The sequence below is a fragment of the Podarcis muralis genome, chromosome 5, assembly GCF_964188315.1.
Source record: "Podarcis muralis chromosome 5, rPodMur119.hap1.1, whole genome shotgun sequence".
NCBI classification, from domain to species: Eukaryota; Metazoa; Chordata; class Lepidosauria; order Squamata; family Lacertidae; genus Podarcis; species Podarcis muralis.
Window position 1 is genome coordinate 2290264 of NC_135659.1, and position 19215 is coordinate 2309478.

General features: G+C 43.6%; 1 protein-coding gene across 2 annotated transcripts in view; it reads left to right on the forward strand.

The window, feature by feature from the left end:
- COLGALT2 (collagen beta(1-O)galactosyltransferase 2) overlaps positions 1 to 19215 on the forward strand; it is a 66134-nt gene that overhangs the window by 17470 nt on the left and 29449 nt on the right. For both annotated transcript variants that reach the window (XM_028732211.2, XM_028732213.2), the window contains exons 2-4: positions 16215 to 16325; positions 16861 to 16978; positions 18526 to 18660. In XM_028732211.2, coding sequence (XP_028588044.2) covers positions 16215 to 16325; positions 16861 to 16978; positions 18526 to 18660 — 364 coding nt within the window. The remainder of the gene's footprint in view (positions 1 to 16214; positions 16326 to 16860; positions 16979 to 18525; positions 18661 to 19215) is intronic.

Here is a 19215-nt window from a genome sequence, read left to right on the forward strand (position 1 = left end):
CATTATAACCAGAAAAGTCAGAAACTACATCTGAGAATGTCAAACATTTGACAGGAGTCTAAATTCTGTATTGGATTCACTATTGGTGAAACTAGCTAGCTAGATATTTTTATTAGAAGATGTCTGATTCCAAATCTTAGATAAAAGAAACCACCCCAAAGGAAGTCTTGGCCATAACATGAGCTTCATTTCCTCAAAGCTTTGTGATTTTGATTGATACATGATGAACCTGTCAGAGAATGGAATGCTGGTTCAGCCAATCATCTTTTGCTTGCCTCCATGCTTTAGAAAGTTCCCCACCTTTTAAAACTTAAAAAAGGTACGATTAATTTACTTGTTCATTTGTTTACTTTTTAATACACTCTGCCTCCCGGAGCGTAAAACTGCTCTGAGAATTGAGAAGGAGGAGGTTTCTTAGTGACACCACAGTCGGTGCTTCCCACAGCTGGCATCTCCTTGCACATTTGTACTTCTGACCCCAGGCCATGGAGAGAGAAAATAGATGTGGATTTAATGTGGTTGCTTCCATATGTCAGCCTTTGCTGAAATGATGCTCTCCAGGTGTTTTGGACTACAGCTGCCATGAGCCACAGCTAGCATGGCTAATGATCAGGGATAATGGGGCCAGGTGAGCGGGTGCTGCCATTTGTCATGTTGAGAAAGCATTGCAGGAGGCCAACCATTATGGGTAAAAGAAGGAAAATGTTTAAAAGAGTAAAGGGAATTGTGTGTTCTCTGGACACTCTCCAAGATGCACAGTTGGTTTGTCCCTTCCACATATGATTCAAATTCAAAATGAATTTATTCTCTTTTCCACCCTGTAACTGCCAACAGAAGTAACTGTTTGCCAGTCACCGATTGAGAGAATGAGCCAAGCAGGTTGCCACAGACATCTCTCATGCTCACACCTGTGGCTTGAAACTCTTGAGGCAGACAAAAAGAAAACTGACAAAATCCATTATCCTGCATACTACATAACTGTAAACTCGTTCTCCAAGGCAGGCCCTTTCGTATCCAAAGTAGCACCATGAATGCACAAGAGGGAGTTCTTAGGTTTGCAGAAATAAAAAAAAAAAATAGCGGGGGAAACCCTAAAAGGCAAGGGGCATCAGAAGCAGCCCAAAGTGGGCGTTCCTTTCATAACTGAGAAACACAAAGATATTCCGTGAGAGTTTTTGCTACCAACACTCATGCTGTGGTTAACAAATTGCACACCAGCTCCTTATAATTGGAACCAATTTGGTCACTTAGATAGTTTAACAAAATTGTCCTAGGAGCTAGTGGCATTTGGATTATTTTAAGGCTATTGCTTTTGTTGACTTCAGTTGGTGCCGAATCATTTTGAAGCCATAGTCAAGGGATAGGGAATTCAATCAGACTAGCAGGCTGTATCTTATCCAACTTACCCAAGGGCCAAGTCTGACAGATGGGTGGGGCTACTGACCTTTGACTCACCTGGTGTCACGATGGCCTCAGGTGCCCTATTTTCGCTCACACAGTTTGAAATTAAACACTGCAGGCAGAGGCACAGTGTTTTGCACACCCTGGTGATCAGCTTTGCAGGGATTTTGCAAACTTCCATTTGGGCCAAACATTTCTTTACCTGCCTTGTGCATATGGTGTCATTTATGATGTCAGGTATAGAGCAACTGGGTGGCTTGACCAGAATGGCTTTTGGGCCCAAATAGGAAGTCCTGACAGGCTTCCTTAGTCTCACTATAGCTAGAAGAAAGCTTACAAACTGTGGTATGAGTTAACTATCATTTAATTTGCCATAAAAGTTAGTGCAGATGTGAGTGGTTATTTTGTGGCTGTATCCCAAGAGAGTTATTCCAAGAGTTATCCCGAGAGAGAGAGGAAATACCCAAACAAATGGGGGAAAGAGGTGCTGCGCAGTATGTGTGCTCCTGATGGCCAACTCATGATTGGGCTGTGAGACATTATATCCATTCTTGGTTTCTAGTCCAAATTCACCCATTGCGCTTCATGGCTGAGTGGAAATTTGAACCAAAGTGTCTCCTGTCCAGATCTGGCACAGTGTCCACTAAATTCTTGGCTCTCGTGACTCTAATGCAGAAGTGCAAGTCACAGTGTCCCTGTGTGCACAACCCTTGAGACCGAGAACCCAGTCACTCTAGGACACATGTTGCACTCTTGCTAAGTGCTTGTTGAGACGGATTTCATAAAATCTTTCTTACAAGTCTGCCTTCAGGCCATGCTCATTGTTCCCCAAAATTTATGAACTTCATTGCATGCTGCCGGATCTGTAAAAACACGTCGGGAGCAACCTGTAGTCCCCCGCCCCGGTGTGTGTGTGTTTAAAGTGCCTAAGGTGGAAATTTTATTTGATGGGATGTTTGCTGGTTAGAATTTACCAAACCAGGCTGATATCTGTGGTTGGGTGGGTCTGAGGACGCAAAGCACAGCTAACCTTACCTTCTCTAAAAACATCTTACTTGTCTCTCCCACAAACCCACTTTCTGTGTTGATTTTTTTCAGTTGTTGATCACTGAAAGTAAAAAAAAAAAAAAAAGTCCTACCAGGGTTGCAAACTTTAATCATTGACTGAAAATGGATCTTGCATATTAAAGCTGACCCCACCGCTACTCAGGGCAGGCAGCAGATTGTTGAAGGCTATTCTATGTTATCTATATCATTTCTGCCGCTGTTCTTCTGCCATGTTTCCTCTCCATTCTTTCAGAATGTATGAACTCTTATCTGTGAGCTTGTAGATTTGCATGGTCCCAGTGAGTATAGTTTGGCTTATCATATCAGGCAAATCAGGCCAATCCTGCTACTTGGCTAGTATTGAACTTCAGATCCCACTTGGAAAATAACATCATTTTTATATTACTATTATTTTTAAATAGGCCAGTTTAGTTCACGAGGTGCAGACTTACAGAGATGCTATCTGAAATCTGCAATGGCCCTAATTTTTATTCCTGTAGGTTCCCTCTCTTCCCTGGTACCTTTACCATGCAGTCCTCCCATCAGCTCAAACCTCCTAGGCTAAAAATGTATTAAATTGTTAGCATATCTAAGTTGATGTGTCAGCACAAAGTAGCTATTTTGGTGTAAAAGCTCAGCTATCAGAAAATAAATATGTCCCCATAAAAATAGAAGTAACTAAGCCTGAAGCATTCCACTATCTCACTTTTTATGAATAAAGCTGTTAACAATTGATGTGGATCAGTGTGTAATCTTGCTTTTTATTTGACCTAGTATCTCTGTGCTATGTGAACAGTACACTTAATCCTTTACACGTTTTTCCTCCCCTGTTCTCAAAGATCAATGTTTCTGAGCAATGAAAAATAAATCAAAACTCGCAACTGATGCCAGAAATAAACACTGACCTTAAACAATGCTTGTGTAAATACTGGTTGGGTAGAAAATATATGAAAATAGGCTCTCTTCTAAAACTTCTTTGAGTGAATTTCATCAATGGTTTCCTTCTACATTTTTTTGGGGAGGGGGAGGAGGTGGGGCAGTGGAATTGTTTTAATACCGCATCTGCATCATTTTCATCTTCTGCATCATTTGCCCATGTGCCATTTAATCAGAATGGGTGTAGTGGCCAATATGATCTGCCCATAATGCCTCAATGCAACGCCATGCATGAAGACTCAAGGATGTCCTTCAATAAAATCAGGTGGGTGAACACACTATGTGAGGGCAAAGAAGATTAGAAATTTTGTTTGAGAATCATTTATTGAAAGGTAGATACAGTGGGACCTCTGGTTGTGAACGGGATCCATTCCAGAGCTCCGTTCACTGGAAGGTTTTAAGCAGAGGTGGGATGGTCATCCGTCATGGATGCTTGAGCTGAGTTTCCTGCATTGCAGGGGGGTTGGACTAGATGACCCTCAGGGTCCCTTCCAACTAAGTGTCTACCTCCTGTTCTGGAGGTAGGAGACCCTCCAAAGCTAATGGGGGGGGGTGGCTGCAGGAGGCGGGGGGGGGGGGGCTGTCGCAGTAGCAGGAGTGCTTGTGCTGCCTCCTGTTAGTCCACCACCTTCCAAGGAAGTCCACTGTTGAACCGCTTTTACCATTAGAAAGTTCTTCCTGGTGTTTAATTGGACTCTCCTTTCTTGTAACTTGAATCCTTTGGTTCAGTTCTTGCCCTCTGGAGCAGGAGTTATTTTATAATTCTTGCCTCATGCACTTCTTGCTTTCCCTTATGAATAAATTATGTAGACGCAAGAGAGGGTTTGCAGATTTAGCATAATTTAGACTAGGCCGTTGAGTTCAGCCTTTTCTGAATGCAATATTTTGGTCACCTTAGCAAAGCATTTGCAGTATGTATGCATGTATATGTAAGCAGCGTTCGAAACTCCCATTGTTCTAGGCACATTTTGAGATACAGTACAGAATTTCATCAGCGCAAGCAGTTTCTGATCTCTGGGCACAATACTGCACCTAAGATTTCAGATTAAAACTGCAGAGTGGAAGGAAAGGAGGACCTTTTTCTGTCTCCCCACTTTCAGCTACTCTCTGAAGACTGGAGAAGAGACCCTCTTAAGAATATTAGGGGGGTGGGCAGGGGAAGGACAAGGCCATATGATAAATGAACATAATATTTTAGCTGCAGTTCATTCATTTTCAGCTTTGTACTATTGTTATGAGAAAGTGAACCTAGACATTCTGTTGTTGTGCCCATAACCTTGGTTTAAGGTGCCCTTTAGCTCCTAGCTTTCATATATCAATTTCTAACATTGATACTAAGGCAAGAAAACTCGTAGCCTAGCATGTGACTTTCTGATGGTCAGAAGTAATCACACACTCTTTGTCCTTCCAAATCATAGTGCTCCATGTGCTCCATGTGCCCTGCTATGAACCTCCTCTTCTGTCTGGTTGCCCGTTTGTGACCAGAGTTGCAGCTTGACTTGCAGGATATGGCAGACATTCCTCCCCAGAGCAAAAGTACTGCAACAACTTGACTCTTGTATTAACTTGAAACACATCCGATTAGTTGGATCTGCTGCCCCTCTTTTCCCTGCTCCTTTTTTATCTCACTGAAGCACATGATTTAAAAAGTTTTTAAAAACATGGCAAAATAGGCTAACTATTGCCGAACATAAAAAGGGCAAGTACAGTGGAACCTTGGTTTACAACCATAATCCATTTGTAAACCAAAACAGGTTGTAACCCAAGGCGCACTTTCGCCAATGGGGCCTCCCAAAAAATTTGTTTGTAATCCAAAAAAAGTTTGCAAACCGGGACACGCACTTCCGGGTTTGACGGGTTTGTCATCCGAAACGTATGCAAACCAGACTTTTTGCAAACCAGGGTACCGCTGTAAGATTTTTTTCAATACATGCTTGTGCATGTATCAAGGCTTCTGTCCTGACACACACTTTGGGAATTTCTGGTACAGTGGTACCTCGGGTTACGTACACTTCAGGTTACATACACTTCAGGTTACAGACTCCGCTAACCCAGAAATAGTACCTCGGGTTAAGAACTTTGCTTCAGGATGAGAACAGAAATTGTGCTCCAGCGGCACGGCAGCAGCGGGAGGCCCCATTAGCTAAAGTGGTGCTTCAGGTTAAGAACAGTTCCAGGTTAAGAACGGACCTCCAGAATGAATTAAGTACTTAACCCGAGGTATATGTGCCAACCTTTCATCTTCCCCCGATGCAATTTTTAGGAGATCATTACAGTTCAGTAACTTGAATCCATCACATGCTCACATTTTGGCTGCCCTCATATAATTGTACTGAATTTCTGCAGTAGGCTGGAAAGAAGGCTTTTTTTAAAAAAAGGCAAATTGCTAGCATTGGGAATAAAGCAAGTGCCTTAATCTCTTCCATTCCTTTCTTGTGTGGTTCTTTAGTTTCCCATGAAGAAGAAGAAATGTCCAGTTTGGATCTCCTTTTTGTTGCAGCTCTTAACTTAAAAGTGAGATGTATATCAGAGAGTGATTTCAAGATGGTTGTGGCTGAATTTCACATTCACTGCTGTATGGTTGTGACATGGGCGTAGCCAACGGGGGGCGGGGCATCTCCCCCCCATCAAGTAAAACAATAGAAATACTTGACTAACTGACCAATCATGGTGGTTCAGCTCCCACTAACAAAAGTCCTGTCCCCCCTAACAAAAATCCTGGCTACGCCCATGCGCTGTGATATTTGGCAAGTAGTTGCTAAAGCACAGTAAGTAACAGTGGGATACACCATTGCATTTAGGGCAGAAATCACACCCACCCACACACACAGAAAGTAAGCCGCCTTGAACTCAGTGTGACTTCCATTTGGGAAGATGTGTATAAGATTGCACTGCCGATCTGTTACACCTGGGAATCTTCTTTCATTCATACTATCCTACTACTTTAATCGTTGTCATTTTAGATAGTGCTATGTGTGACAGCAGATTTCCATCAGAAGAGACAAAGGGATGCATTCAGCATGTAATTAATCTTTTTTTAAAGAAAGGGAACAGTGAGGAACATTTGACAAACTCAGGTTTCTTGAAAACAGATTGCAACTTAATTTACTCCTGTGCACAGTGCCACCTGCTTAAGGTATGAACCAGGAAAAGTTGAGCTTGGTTCAATTACAGCAAACAATGCTGTTCTTTTGTATGACACTTGAGAGCAGTTTCTGTTCTCTTTTTTAATCTGGGGAGCTGCATAGAAACCTGTGCAACTAGATCTCTGGACTCCGCAGCAAGAAATCTCCCCAAGGACCAGATGTTCTCTCTTAAAAGCTGCCCGGCAACCATTTCTTACTTGGATTTTCTTGATTTGATGCCACGGACTCTCAAGTCCGCATGCTAGGTTTAGTTTTACCTCTTGATTATCTTGGGAGCATTCAAGCAACTCCATTATCACAGTAAGAAGTGCAAAGTTCCCTGCCCTCTCTCTCTTTAAGAAAAGAGCCACCAGCCTGACCCGGCTATGGATACCCAGTGAGGTTGGAGGCTGATCTGGGCTGTTCTTCACTTTAGTCACTCTTTCTCCATCAACAATTCCTACTGTATTGGCCCGGATATAAGCCGCACTTTTAAATTGGAGGTAGGGGGGGAAATACCTGCATATAAGCTGCTCCCTTCCTCACTGTTTCTGGCTGCATACTGGGGGGGGGGGGGCTGCGCTGTGTTGCCGGCTCTCTCCCTTCCCGGCCTTGGGGGAGAGCATGGGGAACTATGCACGGGGTGGGTGGCGCTTTGCCACGCTCCTGGCACTGTTTGCCCTGCGCTCCTGGCTGCATACCTTAAGGTCGCGAATATAGGCCACTCTTTAATTTTTCACGGTTGGAATTTGGGGGGAAAGTGAGGCTTATATTCAGGCCAATATGGTATTTTGTGTGCAGAGCTATATATAGATAGTCTGTGTGCCTTCTCCATGTGGCCTGCTGGGAATATGCATTGTACAGAGACTGGGTGTGGGTGTCTCCTGGAAGCTGGCTGGAGGGAGCTCTCAGCCATTTTCCTACTCTACCCCCATTAACTTCAGAAGATTACTAGTGGCACTTGGCCTCACTTGCATTCCAGCATTGTTATCCTCATATTGCAGTTTGCTAATCTGAGGCAGTGTACAATAACCCTGTTAATAGTGCTATGAGTTTGTGGGTGCTAGACCCCTCTTCTCCCTGGATCAATAGTGTTAAAAAAATCTAATCAAGCCAGGCTAGCTTCCTGAACCCCTGGAGTCAGCAAGTGTTAAGATATAAGCCAGGCTAGCTTCCGGATGAGGCAATCGCCTGGGTGACGGGCCATTAAGAGAACAAAGGAAGGGAGCTCTGTGTGAGATAGCAAATGGGTCAAAACACAGATAGTGAGAAGGACGAAACTCAGAGTCTGAAGGAGAGCTGTGGTGCGACCTAGAAGCAAAGCAGAGAGAGAGAGACAGAGAGAGAGAGCGCGCACCAGGCCGAATCTCTGCTTGAATCCAAGGCTGTGGCTACAGGAGAAACAAGACCCTTTTGAAGTGTTAATGCTGTGAACCCCTCCATCACAGGCTCGGGTTGCATATATGTTTAAATAAACCATATATCATAAAAACACCGCAGTCTCCACTGCGTCACATTTCCAAAAGGAAACACAAAACCTGGGTAAGTGTCTTGAATCCCTGGAATCTCGCACTGCTCAGATGTTGGGGTGACCTGCAACAACATTATAGGTTAAAGGTGGGGCTGATGCTAATTTGGATTTACAAATTTACTAATTTACAAATTATCCACTGATCTATATGAGCAGCTCTCACCTCTGCCCCCAGGAAGGGTGGGAAAGCTCTACTGAAACAGTAAACTGGTGCTGGGTATTTGTCTAGTTATAATAAATATGTAGTGTGAAGGCTGAGAATTCTGCTTGAGATTATGAGGGAGGAATTGAATGTAGTTCTAAGCAGTTTGCTTCACCCTCTGGAGGCTGTTCTGAGGGCTCTCCTGACCCTCCCCAAAGCCAGCTCAGGGGACATGAGGGCATGTGGGGAGGGGAGAGGACTCCTCGTGCTGTGCTGGTGGCATTCCTTGTGTGGGCTTCCGCTGGCGGGGCTCGTTGGGTGAATCGCACTCTGGACTCCCCTTGTACAATTCTCGGAGAGAGGAAGTCTGTAGAGTACAACTCTACAACTCTTCGTTACCCTTTCCCACATTCCCAAATCAGCAGATCACTTCTAGATAAATTAGGTGGTGTCTGAATTCTCCTGCGCACCAAGTAGAAAGCATTTTCATTCTCTCTTCTGAAGCCACAATATTCCTGACAGGTTTTGCTTTCTGCAAATGCAACCTGTTTCTACAAGAATGTCAGGATCCTGAGGTAAAAAAGCTCCTTAAAGCCACAATGTAGTCACAACATTCTCTGTTCCTCAGCAGTCATAGTATTAAAGTTCTTTCTCCTCTTCCATCTCCTAACTGTGGCCTCAGCCAGTGCAAACTCATACAGATCTCTCTCTCTCTCTCTCTCTCTCTCTCTCTCTCTCTCAGTCCATTCACCAAACAGGAGTATCTTTCATAAGAGGAAAATGCAGAGTCATGTTTAGGAATGCAGATGGGCAAAAGAGAACTCACTGTGCTTTGTCCACTCCCTAGGTAATTTTCCAATAAGCTCCACCACAGGAATATAGCTGACATCAGAACAGAGGAGACTAACTGAATTTGTGAACAGTCCCTCCAAATCCATGATGCAGGGACACTGAGGCCTCACCGCCTGCAGTCTTGGTATACATATGTCCAACACTTTTAAATTGCATGTCTAGGTAACCTTTACTTCTGCATGATTTGCACGGTTCACAGATTTGAAAAATTCTGTAACTTTTACTGTTTTGAATTATGATGTGGTATAAGGAGCTAAGCAGGGAAGTGGGAGCCCTGGGGCTCAACTGTTGCTCCTCTGTGTACACAGGCTAATGATATATAGTTCTACACATAAAATAGGAACAGTTAATGGAGGAAGAGACTTAGCATACATTTTCCTAGTAGCAGCTGGACTGGTAATAGTTGCTTATTATATTATCTCTGTTGCACTGATGCAAATGACTTGACTGTCGCTAGGAACCTTTGACCTATTAGCACATGTTAATTTTCAAGCTGCTCTGCAAACTATGGTTGAAAGATGGGATATCCTGTTTTGAATACTTTTTGTCATGGGTATTTTATTGAAATATCAACATAGTATTTTAGAAAATCTTCACTGACATTTCACATACCTGAAGACTGATTTGATGGACCGGAAAATGCCCAGTGGGGATTCTTCCTCCTCCCAGAATACTCTTTACAAGCTACACTTTGAAAAGGACCCAGCACACCTGGCTCTGAAGGCATATAGCAGCATGCTATTTTTCTAGACTGTAATTGTGGAACAGATTTCCTTCTCTTATTTTTATCAGCACTCCCTCTCCCTTTCTCCACCACCACTAGCCCTCAGTGAAGGGAGAGCAGAGCAAGTTTGCCATCTTGACAATCACACATTTAATCAAAGCAAAAAACCAGGTAGTCTGATGACCCTCTCATACTCTGCTGCATGTGCTTTTGGTTTACGGAGGAAGCAGCCGGCTTTGTCCTGCCTCGTTCAGAACACTTCCAAGAGAGCAGCACCGCGCCTCCATCAGCCCAGGCCAGGAGATCCTTAGCCAGGAGGATGGGAGGCACGCAAATGGCATCCTTACCTTGTCCTAGGCTTCCAGTATCCTGGTCCAGCTGCCAGCCGTTTTCAAAGGTATCTGGGAGAGAAGGTGGAATTGGAGCAGATCTGTTTCAGGGGGCTATCACAACAAGAGTCTGTTCACCACGATTGCCCTGTTCCTGCATGGGGGAGGTCTGATAATTTAATATGTTGTTACAATTATATTCCACTTGTTCCTCAAGGAACTCAAAGTGGTGTACATAGCAATTTTAACTTTCATTGCTATCAATCTCCAAGTAATTCTGGGAATTGCAATATCCAGTGTTCTTTGTAGCGCCCAGAATTCTTTGAGTAAAAGCCTGTGTTTTAAAGGTCTAGTATGTACACAGCCAGAGACCCATATGTCTAGTCTTGCTCATTATTCACACCACCCTGAAGTGGGTCTCACACTATGGGGCACAACAGTTAGGGTGAACATTGTGAGACTTCTCTGTTGGATTAGTAGCCCCACCCTAACCCAAAACTACTGTTCCCTTGGGGAGAGGGAACAACTATTTAAATAAATTTATGTTGTGTAGATATGTACACTTGCTCCTTTCTTTCCCTTTCTCTCTATCTAGAATAAGGGGTGTGGGGATTTTCACCTGAGTCCATCCCTCAACCCTTCCAACTTACATGAGTGATGATTAATGACTATTAAGTTGGGGTGTGGAGTGGGGAAAACACATTGGTGTTTGTGTTAGGGGGAGTGTTTCTCTGCTTCTGCTCCGTGGACCACACTGTGGCAGAAGGCACACGGTGTTCCCTTTAGTAGGAAGTTTTGGTAATTTTCCTTCAAGGATGAAAACTGGCAAAATAGACTGCTCTTCCCTCCCCTGACACCAGGGTCAAAGTAAATAAACAGCAATGAAGTAGAAGCTCAAAACAGGAATATAAAAGGGGAGAAAGTTGATGGAACTTTTTAGTTAACTTTCTGGCTGGGTTGCTAAGAATTATCTAGATCTAAACTCTGTTGAATACACAACCGTTAGTTCTTTGGTCGAAGAGGCAGATAGCCATGTTTGCTGCAGCAGAATGTTCTGGTTCTGATAGCGTAAATGTTTTGGCTAGATGTCTAAATCTCGGTTGTCGGTTGCAGCATGTAAGGCTTCATATAAACTGTACATTTAAAACACGCTCTTCCCTCTCAAAGAATTTTGGGCGCCATCATTTACCCCTCACAGAATTCCCAGCCACTCTTAACAGACCACAGTGGCCAGAATTCTCTGGAGGTGGAAAGCGGCTTCCGATGTGCTTTAAGGGTTTGATGTGTGTATGTCTCGGACATAGACTCTCTGATCCTTGTAACTTGTGGGGGGGGGGGGCGTGTTTTGTTAAGGAGAAGGGTAGCAGTTCAACGAGTAAATGTGGAATAGCGCAACTGTGTGTATGGGCAGCAAAACCCATTTGGTGTTGCAAGAGTTTTAAAAATGTTTGTGTGGCTATATACATCGTATGCTTAGGGAAGCTTTTAATATTTGATGAATTGTTGTATTTTAATATTTTGCTGGAAGCCACCTAGAGTGGCTGGTAAAACCCAGCCAGATGGGCGGAGTATACATATATTATTATTATTATTATTATTATTATTATTATTATTATTATTCACATAGTGCATTTCAACAAAGAGTTTTCAAAAGAGTTTTGAGATTGCCACATGAGGCAATTTAACCCATGGACACTGAATCCATTGTTCACATGTATCTTTACAGTAACGTGCAGTGCTTTATCCTGGTGGTACTCAATGGTACGGAGTATGGGCACTTCTTTCTCTTTTCAAATCCAGCAATAAGCTAAATGGAGGGTGGGGAGAGCAAGAAAGCCATCGTGGCTAAAAGAGGGGCTGTGAACAGCAGGAGGCTGAAGTGGTGAGGAGAAGGAGGCCCTCTCAGTCCGAAGGTTGCATCCTCCCTCCTCGGCTCTCCCCATGGATGTGCGGCCATGCCGCTGCCTCACGGTGCTGTGAGCGGCCGGCTGAGCCTGAGCGCCACTTCCCTTTTGTCTCTGCTCACTCTTTCCATGTCTGTGGGGAGAGAGAGAAAGGGGGGAGGAAGCAGCAGCCCCATTCTGTGGCTGGGGAAGCCTTAGAGGTGAGCGCAGGTGTGGCTGGAGGGACGAGGAGGGGCGGGTGGGATTCTGGGTGGGTGTGAAAAGCAGACAAGGCAAGCAAGACAAGAGAGAGAGAGAGAAAGGGAGGAAGAGGATCTTGGTGAGTTCTGGCACTTTTTTCTAGAAAAAAAGCACTGGAAATGAGGATCCAAAACATGAATTGAAACAAAGAAAATGCTGTTTTTTCCTCAGTTTTAAAAGCCCTTTTGGGGCTGAAATCTTGTGCCTAACTACTTGTCCTCTTGTGTGGCATGCTTCCAGTTGTTTAGTCGTCTAGTCATGTCCGACTTCGTGACCCCCTGGACCAGAGCACGCCAGGCGCTCCTGTCTTCTGCATTTGAAACCCCACTAGAAGAACCCATATTAGTGGGCCGTGGATAGTGGGGAAATGAAGAGCTTTACACCCATCTTCCAGTTATGAGCCAATGCTGAGTCACTGGTTCAGCATGTGTTCATCTCTCCCTGATAACACATGCGATTCGAAACTCTAAACATGCTGCTGTCAGATGGGCAAGGTTAGAGAAAGCCCACACAGCACAACATTCTTTGCACACACACCCCCCTCCAGGGCGCTTGTCGGCCAAGCCTGGCTATCTGCCGGCCACCTGGGGTGGAAATACACAACAGGAAGATTCTTGTCACCCTGGCCATCCTCGCATTTTCACATAACATCAGAAATGACCTCTGCTCATTCTGACTCTCCATGAAGAGACTATTTGTGTACGCCTTGCGTTCATTTTGGGTAACCCATTCAGTGAAAATGGCTCTTGTAAGCTGTTTCCTTTCATTATGTCTCATCCAGTCAAATAAGGAAGCCTTCTCTGCTCTGTTGGGTGTTTAACTGGGAGAAGCAAGTTCTATTGTCTCAAAGCTCCTTCATTGTTATGTTTGGTTTCCCATAAAGTAAAGTGAGGCAACACAGAAAACCCTTTGTTTTATAAATTCAATACATAAAGAATAGAGCTAGCTTGGCCAATGTAACAAACTTGAATGGGGTGATATATATTTTTGAAATTGATTGCTACTGGCTAAATAGTTTTGTCATTCTCCCGAGTATAAGAGTTTGAGGCATACTTTCCCAGAGGCAAGTACCACTGGATTCAATGAGACTCACTTGCAAATAAGGATAGGTGAATCTGCCAGTTTTGATTTCTTTGTTTCTTATATTTCCCAGTCTTACACTCAGTTCTCCGCATTACTTTGTGAATTACTTTACCCTGCATGTGCATTTTTAAAAATGTAGCTTGACTAGAAAACTGCATTGCAAAATTCAAAGGTGTATGACTTGAAGGCTAACCGAATTTTGGTTTGCATATTGTTCTGGAAAGTGTGAATTGGGTAATCTCACCTTTAAATGTGAATTGTATCAAATTTCTCCCCTAAGTAAATATATACAGGATTGTGCCATGAATAACTTATTTTGATAAGCATGTAGTGAACTGAGGGTTGTATCCAGCATTAGTCATACTTAGAGCATGACCGAAAGTACTCCACTGAAATAAATGGACAATACTAAATTCTGTCCATTAATCTATGTGGATTTACCATGAGTGGAATTTAGGTGGGTACAGTGACCAGAGTGTACCAGATTTTAGCCATCTGTCTGCTGTGAAAGTAGCTTAATAATTTTGAAGGATCTCCCTCCTCCTTTTCATCTCTGAGTGAGTTTTGGCTCAAGCACCTATCTGTATATACAATGGCCTCATCCTGGTGCCATTAAAAGTGCATGCATTCACTGCCATGCAGGAGGAAATGCCCAAATGTGTTTGTGCCAAGCTATCCAAAGTCAGTGACAAAATTTTTATGGGTTGTAAATAATTTGGTGTAGAGTTCTCTGTGTTTAGTTTAATTTGAAATTTCTATACCACTCCAGGTATCATAAACTGTCTGATGGGCTAGCAAGATTTAAAGCATCAAACAGCAATCAACACACAAGAGCAGGGCAAAACAAAAAAGATAAAAGTAGCATTAAAAACTCCATCTAAACGCTTGACTTTTTTTTTTTTTAAGAGATGTTTTCACCTGGCACCCAAATGACGACAGCCTCCATGCCAGATAAAACACTCTAGGGAGTGTTTTAGAGTTTGGGGATTCAGTCAATTATGTAGGCCTATTGGACAATGAATTTAAGTTAGTCATGTTTATTAACTCCTTTACTCTGAGTAGGGCTGGAATGGAATATTCCCCAAGGTGCTGTAACTGAAAAGGTGGCTTCAGAGTATATGGACAATGGAAAAGGTCAGGGACTCTTCTTGAGGGGACCATCTTGCTTCGTAGAAGTACGGAAGTATTTGTTTGTTTAGTTGCGCAGGTGCATAGTTTCCAGATATATGCACATGGAGCAAAGTGACTGCAGGCAAACACTTTCTCCTCTGTCATTTCAGACAGTGAAATTACAGTGAGTCGTGGTCTATTCACAACCCTCTCTCCCCTTGCAGTGCATACAGACATTGCCCAGCAGCAATGACAGGCCTGGATGTGTGTCAGCCTGTCTTCTAATGAAGAAGCTGCAAAAAATGCTGCCTTGTGAGGTTTAGAAAATCACTCACATTCCGTATCCTTTCTGAATCTCACAGATGGACATTATCAATGCAGCCCACACAGTCTTTGTAGCACAAAGCAATATATATAGAAGGAGCTATTAAAATAATTGCATTTGGAAGTATCTTTGCAGCCTGTTTAGCTAAAGCAGGCATAGGCAAACTCGGCCCTCCAGACGTTTTGGGACTACAACTCCCATCATCCCCACCTAACAGGACCAGTGGTCAGGGATGATGGGAGTTGTAGTCCCAAAACGTCTGGAGGGCCGAGTTTGCCTGTGCCTGAGCTAAAGCTTAGCCTCCTTTGTTCTGATTTTTGTCGTATTTTAATTAAGCTTGAATGTGTGCCCTTGGCTACATAGTAGTATAGTGGCAAATTCAGAAGTGTGGGGTCCCTTAAGGAAAGTCAGAACCATTTAAGATTATACAAGAATAACAATGAGGAATGCATTGCAGTAATCAATGCAGATCTTCTTTTGCTGCTTTTCAGCTAGATCTATTTCCCATGATGTAGATGGGCAAATTATCCACTGCCTTATGGGACATCTTTGGGAGAAGAAAAGGCTGAGGAGGAAATCCTACATTAAGTGGAGTCCCTAAGATGATGGTGCCTTGTACACCTCCTTCCGGCAACCCCTGCAGCCAAGCTGGTGCCAAATGGCCACTTACCTGCTTTCCTTTTGACCAAATTAGTCTTGTCATCTGAGCAGGCCCATACACATTGCCCAGGCTTGTGCCCTGGGAAAGTCACTTTGGTGAAGCTAACACAACAAAAACTATGTGGGAAACAGCAGTTACGAGTTACTGGTCACAGCAGGCACTGTGATTCTCATGCCGTTTGACTTCACCCCTAGGGACGCACTCCATTGTCTCTTGAGACAGACAGATGCCAACAACATGGTCAGATTTTTTCTTGAAGTTCCATTGTGCATAACAGAACGTGCACACCATTCTCTTGAAAGTGAGCTTTGGAACATACAGAACAAATCATCATCTGTGTTTTTCACATGCCCCTTCTCCAGAATGACCATAGGAGTCAATCCTCAATGGTTGTCATCTCTTTTCATTCTGATTGGCTCCTAAGAGTAAAAAGACTTCTAATTGGCTAAAACACTCCCCTTTTTTGAGCTGAGAGGCTGGGGGCTTGGGACCTTGCTGCAGAAGTAGTGATAGGTCTTTAAGCCCCTTGCAATCCCAGACCACTCCATCTCTGTTGCTGAAGTTGACCTGAAGAACAATATCACTCAATGCCTATTCAGTATTGTTTTAAGATGCCAATGGTGGGAATTTGTGTGAATGTTTCAGACCCAAAATGGATTCTGTGCTCTGTTTGAACATGCATCTATGAAGCATTGGCAGGGAGGCTGTTGTTACCTGTGAACACATGCCTCTTCAAGATTTTGTTTGACCAAAAGGTGGTGAATGTTTAGTAATCCCTCTGCACATTCACTGTTCCTCCTTTAGGGTAGCTACTGACCACAATGTTGACAACACAACAGAAATCCTGAGGGAGTGGCTGAAGAACGTACAGAAACTGTATCACTATGTGGAGTGGAGGCCCATGGGGGACCCTCAGTAAGTATTCGAATGCTGGGTTTTTCCAGTAAAATCACGTGTAACAAAGTTAAGCATATTCAGGGAAATAGCATGAAATGTTCTAATCCTTTCTAAAGCTATTTAAAAGGCTTCTTCACATACTTGTGATAGCAAATTCCAGAAGCAATTTAATTTGGCTAAATGCTATCTTTTTCAAAGCTGAGGTGGGAAAAGAGCTGTTGGGTGTGCCCCCCCCAAGTTCTATTTAATTCACAGCACTCATGTTGGGCAGGAAGCTCAGTGATGGTGTATGCTCCCCTGTGTCCTGGGGACACACTCCAGGAATAAATTTGGAGAGTGTTTTCTTTGCTCTGAAACGTCCTTTCTTTACCCTTACATTTTTGGAGCACTTGAGGTGACTTAGTGAATTTGCTTCTCCCCCCCCCCCTTTCAGTTTTTAATTAAAACACCAAAGTCAGGAGAGAAATAATACCCAGCGATCCTGCAGGAGCTGCGCAGCATTTAACAGGACAAGAGGGCTGCATGTTTTCCCTTTTTGTTCTTTGTTTTGTAGGTCTTACCCGGAGGAAATTGGGCCCAAACACTGGCCAAACTCCAGGTTTACCCATGTGATGAAACTGAGGCACACTGCTCTGAGAACTGCCAAGGAAAAGTGGTCTGATTACATCATGGTAAAATAAGAATTAAAGTTCTGGCTGGTTAGGCTTCCTTCCTTCCCTTGATTTGCATGCTGGGCATTTCAGAGACGCATTCTGTTTCTGAGCTTTGTAAAGAAGGAAACTGGAAAAGTAACATTGGTTGTCTTACAGTGCTACATAATTTCCTCCCCAGATGTGCTGGGATATGCAAGGTAACTATTTACCTTCACTGACCACTGGAGTCCTGACTCCTGTACTGGTCACCTCTAAACACAGCTTTGTAGGACTGGGAAAGGATAAATAACTTTGGCCCAGATTCCTGCACCTATTTCCACAAGTATTTGTGTGATCAGGAACATCTGCTAGGTGATGGACTACAACTCCCATTATCTCTAACCACTGGCCATGCTCACTGGGGCTCATGGGAGTTAAAGTCCCAACAACATCTGGAGGACCCAAAGTCCCACATGTGATGTAGTTGATGAGTGGATTCTCAGAACTTGTTTTGCCACCCACCACCAGAGCACTGTGTTGCTTTGTTCATACATATGCAACAAAATTACCGGTAATTCTTGTCTAACCATATTTGCCTCATGTTAATGAATGCTCTTGACACCTCAATGGTTGACATGCTGAGGCACCCAGGAATGACTCCAGGGTGTTTCACATATTTGAACGCTGCCACTGTAGCCGAAAAACCACCATGCTGATTTATGCACCTCCCACTTTTCCAGGGGTTAAGCTTTGCCATGCAGTCAAGCTGGTGCCAAACGTATTGCTGTGCTTTCCTTTGGCCCCCATCAGTGAGGCCAAGAGAGGGGTCTTGTCATCTGGGCAGCCCTAGACCCCCATACACGCTGCCCGGGCTTGCACACCATGGAAGGTCACCGGTGCTGCTAACACAGCAGTTTGACTTCACCCCAGAGGTGCACTTGGGTGTCTGTTGAGATAAAGGGATGCCAACCAAACAGCAGTTCCGCCTGCAAGCCCCCTTGCCTCTCCTTCCAAATGTGAGGTGGTTTGTTCTAGTTAAGCCCTTTCCCTCTAATGCAGGATATGGAAAGCCTATGGCCCTCCAGATGATATTGGACTCCCACACCCATCAGCCTCAGTGAGCATAGGCAAAAGTCAAGGATGATGGGAGTTGTAGTCAAACAACTTCCTGAGGGTTACAAATTTCTTATCCCTGCTCTAATGTCTCCATTGTGGACTAGTTTGCTGGGCCCACTGTGAAGTGCTTGTGGGTTTCTGTTCTTGTTGATTGTGTCTCACACGTCCAGAGGCTTCATTTCAATTCAGCGATGCAAGTGCCTTACTAAATATCACCACTTTTTGGTATGTGCAAAGTAGTAGTTACAAAGTTGACCAATATTTGCCGTTGGCTTCAGTACAAGGTAAATGTTAGCTTAATGCTGATGGATATGTGATGGAAGTCTGCTTATTTTGTTTATTTTGCAACATTGCAAGAACTCAAGATAGCTAATGCTCTTAACCAAGTCTTGTTTGTGAACATTAGAGACACTCTTCAGATCCAGTCACACAAAACCTCACATGCTTTTATTTTTAATCCCTTTTCCTAGTTCATAGATGCTGATAATTTTCTGACAAACCCAGAAGTTCTGAATCTCATGATAGCAGAAAATAAGACCATTGTGGCGCCAATGCTTGAATCTCGTGCTCTCTACTCTAACTTCTGGTGTGGAATGACCCCTCAGGCAAGAGATGTTTCTTTACTGTTACTTATGCACCATCCAAATAGACAGATCCCTGTCCCAGGGCTTGAAAGCAAGTATATAAGAATGGCAAGGATAGATGGGATGAATTAATAAATGTGTAAGATATGTATCATGTGTATTATTGTATCGTGTGCATTCTTTGTTCTCTGCAGCTGGTATCAAGGTGAGGGTGCTGTTAAGAGACAAATAGCCCATGCAATGGTTGTTGAAACCCCTTTCCAGCCTCCATGTCTTTGATGGACACTAAGTAATTTCGTTGTCCCCGAGAGGGGGCAATGACAATAAAGATATTATTATTATTATTATTAGATGCTCCTATCTCCCTTGGGACCTAGAAGTTTGTATTTTCACAAATGGGCAAATTTGGATTTTTTGGGTTTCTGGCAGAAGCCTTCCATGCACCAGGTGGCTGGTTAGCATAGTAAATTATGATAGAGTTATTGTCATTAAAGTGTATCTTTGCAGTCCCTTTATGGCAAAAGATTTTGCCAAAATCAGTCTGGTATCCAATATACAGTGGTGCCCCGCAAGACG